The sequence below is a fragment of the Octodon degus genome, unplaced genomic scaffold, assembly GCF_000260255.1.
Source record: "Octodon degus isolate 3935 unplaced genomic scaffold, OctDeg1.0 scaffold00178, whole genome shotgun sequence".
NCBI classification, from domain to species: Eukaryota; Metazoa; Chordata; class Mammalia; order Rodentia; family Octodontidae; genus Octodon; species Octodon degus.
In genome coordinates, this window is record NW_004524754.1 from 3,782,390 (window position 1) to 3,797,958 (window position 15,569).

General features: G+C 49.0%; 1 protein-coding gene across 2 annotated transcripts in view; it reads left to right on the top strand.

The window, feature by feature from the left end:
- Cracr2a (calcium release activated channel regulator 2A) overlaps positions 1-15,569 on the top strand; it is a 150,815-nt gene that overhangs the window by 69,280 nt on the left and 65,966 nt on the right. Inside the window, exons 3-5 of one of the 2 annotated variants that reach the window (XM_004643596.2) lie at positions 3,718-3,936; positions 12,066-12,177; positions 12,975-13,155. In XM_004643596.2, coding sequence (XP_004643653.1) covers positions 3,751-3,936; positions 12,066-12,177; positions 12,975-13,155 — 479 coding nt within the window. In that variant the 5' untranslated portion in view covers positions 3,718-3,750. The remainder of the gene's footprint in view (positions 1-3,717; positions 3,937-12,065; positions 12,178-12,974; positions 13,156-15,569) is intronic. The other variant, XM_023703747.1, reaches the window with a different exon arrangement.

Below are 15,569 nucleotides of genomic sequence, written 5' to 3' on the forward strand. Positions count from 1 at the left end.
TTTTCTCTAACAACTTTCAGTATATTATTCTTGTGCTGTATTTCTGGGATCTTGACTACTATATATCTCAGTGTGTATTTAATTGGGTTGAACTTATTTGGCATTCTGTATGCTTTGGTTACCTGAATGTCAGATTGTTTCCTCATGTATGGGAAGTTTTCTGCTATTATTTCTGCTCATATTCTTTTTATATCATTTGTATTGATTCCATCTTTCTCAGTGATGCCTATTTGTCTCACATTGTTCATCTTTGAATCGTCTTGCAGGTGATGAATTATTTTTTCCTGCATCTTAGTTTTTTTTTTTTTAAGAGATCCTTTCTTACCTTTTCACTAGCTGTACCAGTGTCTTCAAGATCTGAAACTGTCTTCACTTTCACTCAAACGGTTTTGCAGGATTGTGATTGAGATTCTAAGTTCCTCTAGATCTATTTGATTCTGCTTCATATGATCTATTTCTTTCCTGTACTGCTCATTCAAGGAATCCATCATTTTTCTAATCTACTCTATTTTTCAATCAATGTCTTCTTTAGAAGCAATTATTCATTCTTTTACTGCAAAGTTTTTTCAGATTGGGATTCCTCCATATGTTTCTGTATTTGATTCTTTACTTCAGATGCTATGAATTCAGAGAATTCTTTTTTTTATTTCAGAAATTAATTGTGCTCTGAGTCCCTCTTTTCTGCTGTTGTTTCTTTACTTCCAACGCTGTTAATTCTTATATTTCAGGTGAGGTAGTGTCCTCTGCACTTGTTCTGGGTGGGTCTTGGGTTTCCTCCATATGTTTCTGCATTTGATTCTTTACTTAAGGTACTATGAATTCAGAGATTTCTTTTTTTTATTTCAGATATTGATTTTGCTCTGAGTTCCTCTGTACCTTTCTACTGTTGTTTCTCTATTTCCAATGCTATTAATTCATAGATTTTAGCAGAGCTAGTGTCTTCTGCAGTTGTTCTGGGTCTGCTCTAGGCCTATGTCCACATTTTACTCCTTGTATTTATCATTTCATATAGCACTGACCTCTGTCTTTTGGTGTAGAGCTTTGTTGCAGTTATAACCATAGCACCTACTGAAATTCGGGTGCAGATCTATTAAGTTTCAGTTTATCCAGTTATGCCTGTCTTGGTCTAGCTGTTGTGTTCAGCTCCTTCCTGCTTCAGCCCTTGGAAGTGAAGATGTTGTGCTCCTCTTGCTCAACTGTGAACCTCTGGTGCCCCTCTGTTGTGCCTCTGGCCCAGCAGGAACAGGGGAGTGCAGAAGCTCTCCCACATACTAGCCGGGCCTGGCCTTGGGCTGGATCTAGGGGTCCCGAGCATGTTGCAGAAGTTCTCACTCACTCAGGGGGCTTGGGGACAGGGGCTCTGGAGGGGTGGAGGGGTCCCGATGGCATGGTAGAGGGTCCCACTCATGTGGCATACCTGAGTTTTGGTTTGGAGAGGTCCTGCGGGCACAGGGTAGCCGGAAGCTCTCCCACACTCACCCAGCCTGGGCTGGGCTGGATCTGAAAACAACAACAACAACAACAACAACAACAACAACAACAACAACAGAAAACCAAAACAAAACCAAAAAAAAAAACACTTTTATTTATTTATTTTGTACAGAGTGCTACTATGCAGCTTGAACTCATAGTGATCCTCCTATCTCAGCCTCCCCAGCACTGGGAGGATAGGTGTGTACCACCACGCCCAGCAGAGCATGCAGTACCATGGATTGAGCCTGAGTTCTTGCACTTGCCAGGCAGGACTCAGACTTAAACCGCCGAGCTATCTCCCCAGCCTGGGACAACATATTTGCATAATATATATCTGAGAGAAGGTCTTCTCTCTGGACTTCCTGCTTTTTTATTTTGTGAACGCAGAAGACAGGATTCAGGGCTTTGTGCTCTCCAGCTGCCTGCACACTTAGAGTTAATCTTATCATGCATTTGACATCCAGCCTTCTACCTCCAGAGAGTCTTCAGATGGAAAAATTCAAGTATGTTATGATTTCCTTTTGTCACATTAACTTAGTTTTTCATTAAGAACATTTTATGATTTTGGAATTCCCCAAACGTAGACTGTCAGAGCTAGCAGGGGGGTTAAAAACAAACGGCTGAAGTCCTCTCATGTGCAGATGCAGAAACCGAGATCCAGCCTGGTGGTGACTTGCGTAGGGCCAGTTGGGTGCAGGAGTCCAGCTTGGAATCCAGGCTCTCTGGGTCTACTTCCCGTGCCCTGGCAAGCACCTCTGCAGACCCACCCAGGACATCTTCAGACCCTGCACTAGGTGTGCAGCTGTGGTTGTTTGGGCTGAATATAGCCTGGATTATTGCCCAATCCAGCTGGTTAGCAGTTCAACCCACACAGGGAGCTCCCTATAGAGGGGTGCACCTCTGCCAGCCTGAACTGCAGACTCAGGCCCCTCTGGAGAGAGGTCTTTAGTACTGGGAAACGGCTCCCCCACAGCTGGCTGCTTCCGAGTGGCATGGGAGGGCATGCATTGCAGTGTGGTGCGCCCTCCACTTGAGCCCATGCTGCACAGTGGACGTGGATGGACTGGGACCAAGACTGAGTACTTTGGCTAAATACCTTGCATCTTGGTCTTCTAAATGTGTGCCAGTTCTAATGTCTTATCAATTATTATACTCTCTTTAAAATAAATTTTTAAAAAGTAAAGACAAGAAAAAAATAAAGTTTATCAAAAGCAAGTGTTAATATTCAATTATTTGTCCAATCTCACATAGATATATCTGTTAATCTGAGCAACAGATTTGATGATAAAAATAGGTAATATAACAACCATTGTTAATTTGCTATTCTTGTTTTGAAAGTCTGTAACATATTTATTGGTGTATGTTACCCTGTTTCTGTCTTTGTTTCTTTCTTTCTTTCTTTTTTTTTTTTTTTTTTTTTGGTGAAACTGGGGATTGAACTCAGGCCCTTGTGCTTGCCAGGGAAGCATTTATTCCAATGAGCCATCTCCCCAGCCCCCCCTCTGTCTTTGTTTCTGCTACTTGTTTTTACCCTTCAAAATTAAATTAAATTAAATTAAAAAACAAATATCAAATAAATTTCTGTGCTTTTTAAAAAAAAGACAATGTTGTACTTTTTTTTTCATTTTTTTGAATAATTTTATTGAGAAACAAAAAGCAATGAGACAGTTTCAAAACCGATTAATAGGACAGTTTCACTAATTTTGTACATGTTGTAAGTAGATTTAATCTCAGCTTTTACACTCTCAGTGTAGTATTGGGAAAGTTGCAACTTCCTTGAACTCTAGTGTCTCATTGGTGAAATGGACCTGTTCTACTGTTCCAAAAGGGAGATGATCATATCTATATGAGAGAGTCGTAAAATTTCCATAAATTATGTATGTGGGGCCATAGCACAGTGCCTGCCTCTAAGTAGACAGTAAGAGGCAACTGATTTATCAGCATATGCTTTAGTTGTCACATGACTGCTTAAGTTAGGAGAAATTGTTTTCAGGCCCACCACGCCTTTCCATGTTTGTTGTCTATCTGCTCTGCCTCTTGGCCTTTGATGGGCCACTGATGTGTGAGCAACTGTGGAATGTTTCCCTCACCCTGAGCGTCTGCTAATTCAGAGGCGGCTGCTTAGAGATGTGAGGCTGTGCTGGGGGGCGGCGCTGCACCGTGTCACGTGCCCTCTGCCTCCCTCAGCCTCTCCATCCTTACCACACTGCCACACTGCCTCTATCTCCCTTCTTCCATTCTCAGGTTCTGAAAAGAGGAAGAAATTGACAGATCTGGATGGCTTACCCTGACAGGAGGGAGGGCGTCTGGGCCCAGAGTCCTGGCTGGAGCCCGAAGCAGAGTGGGACCTGCCCAACCCAGGAGCAGGTAGCCAGCCAGGTGGCCGTGCTGAGGAAGGCACAGGAGTTCTTCCAGGCCTGTGACGTGGAGGGCAAGGGATTCATTGCCAGGAGCGACATGCAGGTACGAAGGTCTGGGCCTGCACCTGGACCACAAGGTGACGGGGCTGTCCACGTTATGGGCCAAGGCTTCCGCAGTGGGATGACATTTTTCATAGAAAAGACTGCATCTATCCTGTATGGAAGGAGCCATCAGCCCTAGGGGATGAATCTCCTGGGTTCCTTCCATGGCTGGCCTTTACCTGCTGCCAGTGTTGGATGGTTTTGCTTCTCTGACTCAGTTGGGGGTAATAGTAATTGTGAAATAAGGGACAAGGAGAAGAAATGCCTGAAGCCACAGGCAGAAAAACATTGATCCACTGCTTCACAGTAACACCAGGTTATCAGGAGGCTCTGCCATGTGGCCACAGAAGGGGGGCACTGTTAAGCATCACAGGGGATGAGGGCATTTCTGGAAGTCACTTATATGCCTCAGCCTCCGGACACAGGAAAGGGAGAGGACAGCAGGGCTGTGCGTGCTGTGCTCTTGGGAAGCTTCACTCCTGGACCTTGACTTCTGGATTTTGTAGAGCTCCACGGGTCACCAGATGTGCCATTTTTGCTATTTCCTCAATCATTTGAAAATGTAAAAGCCCTTTGTTGTTCACTGACTATGAAAACAGGTGACAGCAGGCTTAATCTGTCAGCCTGGTTTGCCCTCCCAAGTCTCTGACCTTCACCTTAGTTGTCAGAAACTTCCTCCTCATACCTGAGCTGCAGCTTCAGCATCACCTGTGATGAGTGAATGGCACACACACCCTTAGAGAGTGCTAGGAAGGCAGCTCCTGCCCCTTAGCCTTCCGATCCCATGCTCTGGTTATTTTTTGGACAGATGCAGACCTGTGCTGTTAGGAAGTTTTGCAATATTCAGGTTTTCTTTTTCTTTTTCCTTTTTTTTTTTTCTTTGTATTTGTAGTACTTGGGATTGAACCCAGCATCCTTGCCCTGAATTACCTCCCCAGGTCTTTTATTTTGATAAAGGATCTTGCTAAGTTGCTTAGGCTGGGATAGAACTGCAGTCTTCCTGCCTCAGCCCCTCATAGAGCTAGGATTACACTTGTGTGCTCTTGCAGTCTGCTAGGTTTTCATTTGTTAGGTTTAGTTTTGCGGTGTGTGTCAGAGTTGGACGATGACACAGACATTCCTCAATACCACTCTCTCTGCTCCTCTGTCTGTGGGAGCTGTGAGGTGGCCTGTTGACCTAGAGGAGATGAAGTGTGAGTTCATCCTCTCCCTGGGCCCACAAAAATGGAGGTTGCATGCTCTCCCCACAGCTGTTCCACTCCCTATCTTTCACTGCACAGAGGGAAGAGCCATCACTAGCTCAGCGCACCCTGGTTTTCAGCAGTTGACTCTCTAGAAGGTTCAGTCCTGAAACCCTTTCCCATGCCCCTGTGCTCTCTGCGGAAGGTGTGTTTTGAGAAAACCTTGACACAACTCTGCCTACAGTGCTCCTAAGTCACTTATAGGTTTGTAGTTGTAGTGCTTGTGGGTCTGATTGCTTGTAGCCCTGGGAGTGGAACCCAGAGCCACCCAAATGTTAGATGCATGCACTACCTCTGAGCTGTGCTCCAGCTCCCTGCGTGGTTAGCCTTTGACTGCCCCCCGCCCCATAAAGCAAAGGGAATTCACACGTACTGAGCATGAGCTCCAGGCCACAAGTGCTGTGGAGGTCAGCACTCTCGCTGAATGGCCTGGTTACCTCTCGGCAAACCCTTAATGAAGGACAAGACCCTGTGAATTTAAGGTGTTGAGTCTATATTTTTACAGAAGTTATTCGGATTTGACCTGGAATGCAGTCAGAACCATGAAGTCCCAAGATGCCAGCTTAGCACCTCCCTTCTTCCCCAGCCATCCTCCTCCTGACCCAGGCAGCAGGAAGGGGGGCGAAGGAGTCTCCTGAAGAGGACACTGGCTCTTGTGCTCTTCCCTGTTTGATTCTGTGAGGTTTTTACTGTTATTGGTGAGCAGTGCAGCATTTGAGGTCTTCTCTTCTTCAGTTGATAAAGTGCTTTCAGGAGCTTCAAGCGTTTGTCTAAGCTGCATTCCTCTGGTCATTTCTCATGGCCACATCTGTAGGAAGAGATGCTGAGGAAGGAGGAAAACGGACCTTTCACAGCCTATGCTGGTTCCTGGGGAAAGTGCACGTGGCCCAAGGTGCCCTGGGGCAGATCCACGGGTACCTTGTTTTGTGGCCCACATACAGCTGTTCTGTGTACAGTCACCCCCTGCATAGTGACTGCTCCGGGCAGCACCTCAGCCTTAGCTCCCAGTCACTCTCATGAGTGTGGAAGTGGGGAGGATGCTTTGTCCTTTGAGGCTGTGGGTGAGTGGGAGGGGCAGAGAGAGGAGAAGTCCTGGAGACCTTACAGTAGTGCTAAGAAAGGATGAGAAGCATGCTTCTCTGCCAGGGCTCTTTCTTTTTCTCTCTTTCTTAAAAAAAGAAATGCATTTGCATATGGCAAGATTGACTATGCGGTCATCCTAGAGGTAGGGGAGGGCCTGCCCATTGCTGTGTACCCAGCCCTGCAGCACACAGGGGGAAGCAGTAGCCACACAGGAGGAGTGAGATTCGGCGTTCACATAGAAAATTCAACTTTTATGTTTTTGGTGAGGGGGTCGGGACCCAGGGCCACACATTCTTGGCAAGACTACCATGAAGCTTCACCCCATCCTAGTCCTGGGGATTTTAAAAGCCAGGGCCTTTGGTGGCTCTTTGGAGGAGCAGAAGTGGGCTGTGGGGAAGGGCAGGAACATAAGCTGGGCCCATGGGGCCCGTCTGCTGTAGGCATGCTTATGATGGAGGTTGGCTAGTGTGGACAGGGCTTGTGCAGCAGCATGGGACCTGTACTGTCACTGACGGGCCCTTGGTGTCACACCACTCTTTGCGTGCTGTGGTGACCCATCCAGGCAGAGCTGTGTCAGGTGCCTTCTCCAGTAAGGTCTGGTGCAGTACCCTAGAGAAGCTGAGCTGTGGGGCTGAGGGCCCAGGTGACAGTCTTGCCTCAGGGAGAATGAAGGACATGCAGAGAGGGTTAGTCTGGCAGGATAGCAAAGGAGTCCAGGGGCTGGCAGAAGCAGGTAGGGGGCAGGAGAGGCCTAGAAGAGACCCAGAGCCTCAGAAACTCTGTTCTCCTGATGGTTTTTTTTTTTTTTTGAGAATTAAAATGATTGTTCACTAACACCAGTTCCATTATCTGCTCCACTGCCCCCCTCCCCCATCCTGCCTAGAGTTCCTGGTTAAGCCAGATTGTTAAGAATTCTTTTAGCGGTTGGCAAGCTAACCAAATGTGGCCGACAACCTGTTTCTGTAACCAAGGCTTTATTGGAACATAGCTGCGCTTGTTCAATTCCACTGTCTCTGACTGCCTTTACATTTCAGTGACAGACTTGGGTACTGGTGACAAAGAGTCAGTGTCCACACAGGACAGGGGACAGACACTGGCCCTTCTTAGGAGGAGCCTGCCAGCTTCTGACCTTAGGATAAGGAGATGCTTTAGATGTTTGTGGCCAGTTGTCTTGGGACTTCACCTAGAATCTGCAGCTTGGTGCAGGGTGAACCGTGTACATCTCCTGACTCTTGGGCTTTGCGGTCATCCTCACCTCCTCCCAGCAGCAGGGGAGAGTGAAATGAGCTACTGTATGCAGCGCCCTGAAGCTCAGCTCACGGGCCTGGTCCTCTCCATAAATACACAGCGCAGATGCCATGTTTCAGTCCACTATGACTTCTGAAAATTACAATATATGCTACATAATCCACCCTTGCAGCCATTTGTACCCATTCAGTGGAGCCGTGTGCATGCGTTCACTGTGCGGCCATCACCACTTTCCCCTGCAGAGCAGGAAGTCTCCCTTTCATCCATCACCCCAGCCTCGAGCGGCTGCTGTCTGCTTTCTGCCTCTAGCAACCTCACTATGCTGAGTGCTTCTTCCAGGTAGAATCATACAGTTCATGTCCTTCTATGTCACACCCATTTCATGTAGTGTAGTGTCCAGCATTCAGCAGTGTTGCAGTGTCTGTCAGGCTTTTCTTCTGCTTGAAGGCTGAATATGCCAGCCTGTGTATTGCCCCGATTTGTTTCCCCATCTGTTGATGAGCACTTGGTGGCTTCCACCTCTGGGGTATTTGTGAGCATGCAGCTGTTGACAGGGCGCCCAAATAGCTATTCAAGTTCCTGCTTTTGCTTCTTTTAGATCCATATGTAGACATAAAGTTGCTAGCTTATTTCTGTTTCTAAATTTTTGAGAAACCATCGCTCCATTTCCCATGGTGGCTGCACCTTCCTGTGTCATCTGTCCTGTCTCTGAGAAAGAGGCATCTCTGAGGGGGAAGACACCTTTCTATTGCTTTCATCAGTTTCTTCTCTTGTCCAAGCTGTCACTTGGTGCCAGAGGACATTTCATAGTGTCTGGGGACAGTTTTGGTTGAAATAATAGGAGAGGGCGGTGCTGTTGGCATCTAGAAGGCAGAGGCAAACATTGTTTCTAGTATCCTAGAAAGTGCAAGATACCCTTCTCATGCTTTTCCCTCCCCTCACTGTCCCCCAACAAAGAACTGTCTAGTTCAAGGTGCTGGAAGCGCAGAGGCTGAGGAGCCTTGGTCTCCATTGGGCCATCAGCCAAGTGCATCAAACCACAGAGCAGAGGAGGTGGCTGTGCCCTCTCAAAGCCCCACCTTCTCCCAAAGATACTTTGCATGGCTGAGCTGTGGATGCTTCTGCAGGAGGGAGGGTTCAGTTCTGGCCCTTCAAATGCATCTCCTCTGGTTTCCCCTTTGCTGGAAGCTTCGCTTGAGCATGTTACAGGCTGCGTGGCTGTGTGCTTAAAGCTCTATGAGGTGTGCTCCTGGGCCAGTCAGTGACCAGGAGGACACAGGAATTTGGCTGGAGCACAACAGAAGGCATCATCTGTCCTGGCTTGAGATCCTCTGTCCTCAGTACTGTGGCATCAGAGTGGCGTCCAGTTCCAGGTCCTGCAAGTTTCAGTTTGTGAGATCTTGCTCAGAGGAGCAGGTGGGCCGGTCAGGATACGGAGCGGTTGAGGTCCCAAGCAGCTCTCCCTAGGTGGGAGTGGCAGATCTCCTACCACCACACTAACTTACCCACTTATTTATTTATTCATTCAATAAGTACCTAAATATTCTGTTTTGCCAGTATGGGGCTGCCAGTGGGGGTCAGGATAGTGAATAAAAATGGCCGAGGGCCCTGGGCTCAGAGCAGTGAGGCAGGGGACATTCACCACCTGAGAGCATTTCTTGGCATGGAAGACTTAGCTGGCGAGATAGCACAGCAGACTAAGCGCTTACTTAGACAAGTGCAGGGACTGGGGTTTGATCCCCTGGGTGGGCTGAGCCAGCCACTGAGACCAGGTGTGGTGGCTCATGCCCATAATCCCAATGCTGGGGAGGCTGAAAACAGGAGGATTACTATGAGTCTGACCTGAATATTGAGACCTTGAAAAAAAAAAGAATTAAAAAGAACACCAAAGTAAGCAAAGAAACAAACAAAAAATAAAGTGAAAGAAAGAAAGCAGAAAGCTAAATAGCAAGCTCGGGCTAAAGTGAAATTTCTGACAGAGAGACTGAGGTTTGGGCCACCTTTGGGCCCTGCTTTGCATCACTCCGAGGAGCTACAGGAAGTGATAGAGGAGCAGAGAGTGGAGGAGGACTTCAGGCCTGCAGATGGGGTGAAGAAGCTGGTGTGGCAAGGAGCCCCTCAGCCTTAGACAGCCAGAGGGGGGCACGTGGCAGCCTTCTTCCATTTCTTTTCTTTTCCTGGGCCTGCTTCCTGGGTGTATGCAAAGGTGGGCTGGCAAGGGGCCCCTGGTGTGATAAGAGGAGTTGTGGCCGGGTACTGGAGGTGGGGGTGTTGGGGGAAAACACACCCGGAGGCCGCTGGGCTATTCCTCACACCCCAGGTGGGAAAGTAGCCCCTTCTCCCTGCTCTGGTCTGCACTCTGCAGGCGCGTCTCAGAGCCCCACCAGCACAGTGGAATAAATAATCTTGTTCTCCTCCACCCTACTTATCTCAGTTAAAGATGTAGACAGCACCAGAGGCCCAGGGGACCAGACCAGAATAAATTGATTTTGCATGGTGCTGCAAGCTCTGAGAAGAAAGATAAATAAGAGATAATTATGGTTATTAAAGCTAAAATACTTCTTAAGTAGGGCCAACAGCAAAAGATGAAAGAGTCTGATATAGTGCAGCTTGCAAAAAAGGCAGTGGGCACTGACTTGTAGGGCAGAAGAGTGAGAATTACTGGGAAGACGGTGTGGCTTTTGCCATCTTCACTGTCAACAGAAGGAGGAAATGGGAGAGATGGGATTAGACAGCTGGAAGGATTTAAGGTTAAAAGCAGGAGCGTGACAACAATGAGATCTGCAGTAGCTTTCTCTGGTTCATGCTAGCAGCGGAGAAGGTGCCACATGTGGGATGGATTGAGTGAGAGGCAGGTAAAGGGTCCCACTGACCTCTAAAATTGCTTCCGGCTCCTTCCTGCCTCCAGGGCAACATAGTAAGTTTTCATCAGATTCCGCAATCCTGGTGAGGGGGAAGAGACAAAGGACTGGGGTTGCTGGGTGTGACTGGGCCTTGGATTTTATCCCACCTCCAGCACAATGCCCTTGTTGCCAGTGGAGCTGGTCAGCTTCTGGCTTGTGAAACTGACTTCCTCTCTGCCCGTGTTCCTGTGGCTTTTGAGACAGTTGGTTTATATGTATTGATAAGCCGGAGATGCCAGGCAGACACACTTCTAAGGCTTCGTCCACACTGTCCTTGTATTCATATTTACTTCAGGCCTTCCAAGTGGCTTGTGCTCCAGCTGCACTCCCCACTCTGGAATGCCTCCCATGCTCATGTGCCAAATTAAACTCTAGCCTGTTATCTGAAAGATGACTGCAGGATTGAGCCTGGTATTCCTGCCAGGAATGTTAAGGGATCTTTGATTGCTCAGATGGGCAGGTAGAGTTGGTGTCTGTAGTCTTCAGCCATGAGTCATTTCTGCAGGTGCAGCCTTGTACTGTCCCTCATCCCTTCAGTTACTGGTAGGAAGAGGAACAGTGGCCTGAGATGGAATGAAGTCGCGTGGGGAGCTCTCTTTTGAACACGGAGAACTAGGGCAGAAGAGCACACTCGCAGGAGTGCACACTGGCTTTGTCTGTCTGTCACACAGAAGGCTGAGTGGTGGCAACAGCTCAGCCCTTTTGCCCCAGTCCCTGCCTTTCCCTTTCCTAAAGGGCTATGCTTATTTATGACCCTGTGCACCCTCTTACCCAGCCTCCTATAAGTCCCATATACTCTTGGGAGCTGATACCTAATACCAGTGGTGGTTAACCTGTCAGGAATTGGTGGCTGGCTGGGAGGGGACAGGAGCGGGTTCCAAATGGGGTGAGGAACTTGGAGCCCTTGGGGAAGGACTCCGAGTGGTCTGTGGGTGTCTACACAGCAGTGCTTACACTCTGAGGTCTGTGTCAGGAAAGGTGCTGGAAATGAGGGACACCACCTGCTGGGGCAGGGCCACAGCGATGCAGCCTGGTGACAGGGAGGCACTCTTGCAGGGCAGGGAAGCCTGGCTCTGTGTCTGCTCACAGTGTCTTGTGGCTCAGTGGCATGCTCCATCCTCGCTATCCCTCCTTATTCACTGTGTCCTCTGTTTACCCTATAACTGCTCAACACCTGCCATGCAGTTCTTTTCCCCATGGGCTCCTTCCTGTGCAGCCTTAGCCCATGGCAGACTCTGAGGACCAGGATGCCTTGCAGTGAGACCCAGGTTTGCCCCTAGCTATGTCATTGTTCGACCTTGGAACAGGCGATTTAACCTCAGGCTTTGTCGGTAAAATGGGGAAACAAAGCCTGCCTCAAAGAGTTGTCATGATAGTTAGAATGACATACACATACGTACATGTGTGCACATTGTGTCTTTACTTATAAGCCCCCTAGTGACTCATGGGGCCATCAGTCATCAGCACCCAGTCAGTGGGGTCTGTCTGAATGTGCAGGGCAGGAGGCGATGGTAAGGCAGGTGCATGCAGAAGCTCATCCTTGGCCTTTGTAGGCATGGATCGAACTCCCAAGTGTCTTTTGGTAGATGGCTCTGAGCCCCAGGCTAGCCCCTGGGAATGAGGGACCTTAACCAGTGAGTTTGTATTGCTTTCAGAGGCTCCATGAGGAGTTGCCCCTCAGCCTGCAGGACCTGGAGGATGTGTTTGATGCCCTGGATGCTGATGGCAATGGTTTTCTGACCCCAGAGGAGTTTGCTACTGGATTTAGTAAGTGCTGCTGGGTGCTCGGGCAATAGGGTACCTAAGCTGTATGAGCTGCACTCCCAGCCTGTCCAGATCTGTGGACCACATCCTCCAAGCTTTCTTGCCCTGGACAGAAAGTGGGATAACTGGGTGGCACATTCCTACCCAAGCCTGGCTAAGTCTTCAGGGTTGAGGGAGACCAGCTATTAGAGAAATTTTTAGAAACTTTGAATAAAGCATTTGTACTCAGGATAGGCAGGGGAAGCAGAGCTGAGATCCATCCCATGTATCGACTTCCTGTCAGAGACTATATACTTTTTAGCAGAAGTTTCTGATGCCTTTCCTGGCCTTCGGAATGAGACAGGTTTCTGTAGACTGGGAAGCCTGAGTGTGGAGGAAGTGTAGCATCTGTGAAGTAAAGAGATTGGGGTGTGTGTGTGTGTGTGTGTGTGTGTGTGTGTGTGTGTGTGTTGGGTGGGGGGTGACAGCACAGAGTTCAGGCAGCTGGCTTCTGGAGACATAGAGGGAAGGGTCTAGTGTTTAGAGAAGAAATCAGTGAAAAACTGTGTTCTGAGTCGTGACCACAGTGAGCCCTCATACCTTCATGTCACCTGTCTTTCCCAGGCTTTAGCATTTCTGCAAAATGCATATGTATGTGCAAACAGCAGGAAATCTAGATCACGTTAGGTTACAGCTTGGCCATAGGGAGTGTCCCATTTGCTTCCTTCTGATGAACCCTGGGTGATTCCTGCCCATAGCAAAAGCTAAATTCTTCCTGAGTGAGGACTGTGTAATTCAGATCTCTATGCTCGGCACTCCAGGCCACTTCTTCAGCCAGAGTAATCCATGTCAGGAGGATGCAGGTGAGCAGGTGGCCCAGCTCCAGGAGGAGAAGGTGTACCAGTCCAGAGGGGACGGGGACCTGGGGCATGTGGACCAGGATGAGGAAGCCCAGTTCCAGGTGCTGATGGACAAACTTGGAGCCCAGAAAGTGTTGGAGGAGTAAGTAGTGATGGGATCGGGGTTCCTCCCAGCCTGCTTATTGCCCCACTTTCATGTCACACAGACCCACAGTGCCAGCTCTACACTTGTGCTGGAGATTGGACCCTGCTTTCTACCACCTGCCCTTTGCTGAACCTGTCCTGTGTCAGGCTCTGACTCTGCATTTAATTTTTCCTTTGGCAGACCCTCCTCTTCTCCTTTTTTAAATCCTGTTTTCTCTCCTCACTCCCTGCTCTGTGTTGTCACCACAGACTTCAGGGCTACCTGGCCTCTAAGGCTGCCCCCAACTCAGGCTTCTCGGTGAGCTCTCCCCTTGGCTTCCTGCAGGTGTTCCCACCTGTGTCAGAGCTCGCCCCGATCTCCAGGCTCAGTGCATGGTGCGTCCTGGCTCCTACCCAGGGTGTGCCAGGCAGAGGACCCTCAGGCAGAAGCCTGTGCATAGCCAGTCTCCAACCCAACTGGGGCAGGAAGAGCAGCTGGGAAATTAATCAGTTTTACCAGCATTCAGCTTGGATCTTTAGTGGCTCCACTGAAAATTTTAGATACCTGAACTTCACTAAACAGTATACCTTTGCTTTCCTTCAAAAGTGATTCAGAGTACAGAGAAACATGGATTCAAGCCCTGGCATTTAAAGTCAAGAAAAAAATAAAGCAAAATGGTAAAATGTGTTGTTACACTGGTGGAAATGAGGCACTGGGCCTGAACAGCATGTAGCACTTTTGCCCCTTTGCCTATTGTTTGTATCTTTGTCATTTTTTTCTCTGGGTCTAGGGTTGCATGTGAGGTTTCATGCAGGGTGGGAATCGCCACTTAGCTGGAGCTGCTGTTACCTGAACTTTGCAAAAGGACCATGGTGAGAAACAAAGAAGGAGCCACGCAGGAGGAGCCTGCGCACAACACACAGCCAAAGCTGTGTGCATCTGTCAGCAGACGGTCTGGTAGAAGTGTGTGTGCCAGGCAGGAAGGGTCCTGACCAAGGTCTGGAAGGAGCTTGGGTGTCCCTAGAGGGGAGGGTCTTGAAGCTTGTCACCAGTGCCCATGGCAAGAGCAGCCGCTCTGCTGACCTGGAAGGAACTGATGCACACTGCGCCAGGGACACAGGAGGCTGCTGAGGAAGCTCATTGATCAGACTCATCTCCAGAAAGGACAGGAGGCCAGTGCACAGCGACCCTGCCAAGGGCCTGGTGGGCAGTGCATTGCGCAAGCTGGGGCACTGCTGTGAAAGAGAAGGCCTTGCGCCCATCCCCCCCTGGGGCAGCCAGCTTCCCAGCAGGGATGTTGAGTCAGGATTCGCCAGCTGCTGCTCTGCGGACCTGTGTCAGAAGCCTGTGCAGAGCTGAGCCAATGTGTGTTATCCAGAAAATGAAAGCTTTGCAAGAGGTTTTGAGAATCATCTCTGAGAGCTGATGATAGCAGGTGGTGGCTAGAAAGTTCCTGCTCACTGCCATGGACTTGCATTGTACCATGAGGGAATCATTCCTGACCAGGAGACCTCCAGAGAAAGACAGGCGACGCTTCTCCCCAGCAAAAACTTAGAGGTGTCTAGAATTTGCGCTCATCAGAACGATTCAAGTGCTGTTCTGTAGGAAGGGAAGTGGAAGGACTGGACTGGCCACTCAGTATCCTTAGCCTGCACTCCTGCATTCTTCTAAGAGAGGTGGCCCTGGTATGCACAGAACTTGTAGACTGAACAACTGGACCCCTGCCTTTTCTTGGCAGTCTGGCCAAGAATGATTTGTCAGGTTAGTGGCCTTTGGCTAATTTTTCATCAAAAGTTGAAAGACTTGGCCCTTCTTCAGAAGCCCAGGATGAGATGATGGGGCCAGACATGGTAAAGGTGGACACCCACCTAGCTCAGCAAGGTGGACTGCAGTTCATGATGATGCATGCACACCAGGAGGGAGTGTCCCAGGCCTCTTGGGATGCTTTGGCATCTGGTGAGGTCACGTTTCCTGCTTCACAAATTGCTATCTATTCTTAGAGTAGAAAAGGTGAGCTCCGTTCTCTACTACAAGGGCATTCACCCTGCCCATGCTGACCTCCCAGAGGCCCACCCCTTCACAGCATCATCTTGTGGGCTAGGGTTTCAACGTGAGAATTGGGGTGAGTTTGTGCATTTGGACTACACTTGGAGTAACTGCTTCAAGGACAAGAGGTCACTAGGGTGTCTCTTTGAGGCCCCTTAACCTCTGTCCCCTCTGTGCCACTTCCATGACACAACCTACTCCACAGAGAACACCCACAACATGGTTTGTGTGAGGAAAATGGAACTCTCTCAGGGTGACAGAGGTTGCCTTCTGCCCCCCTCTTGTTTCTAGATTCCCTGATGTCATTCAGTGCAGTGCTGGAGTTGTAACAGGTGGTCATCAATACTTGTTGGGTGGGGGCCGGGGAGATGGCTCAGTGGAATAAG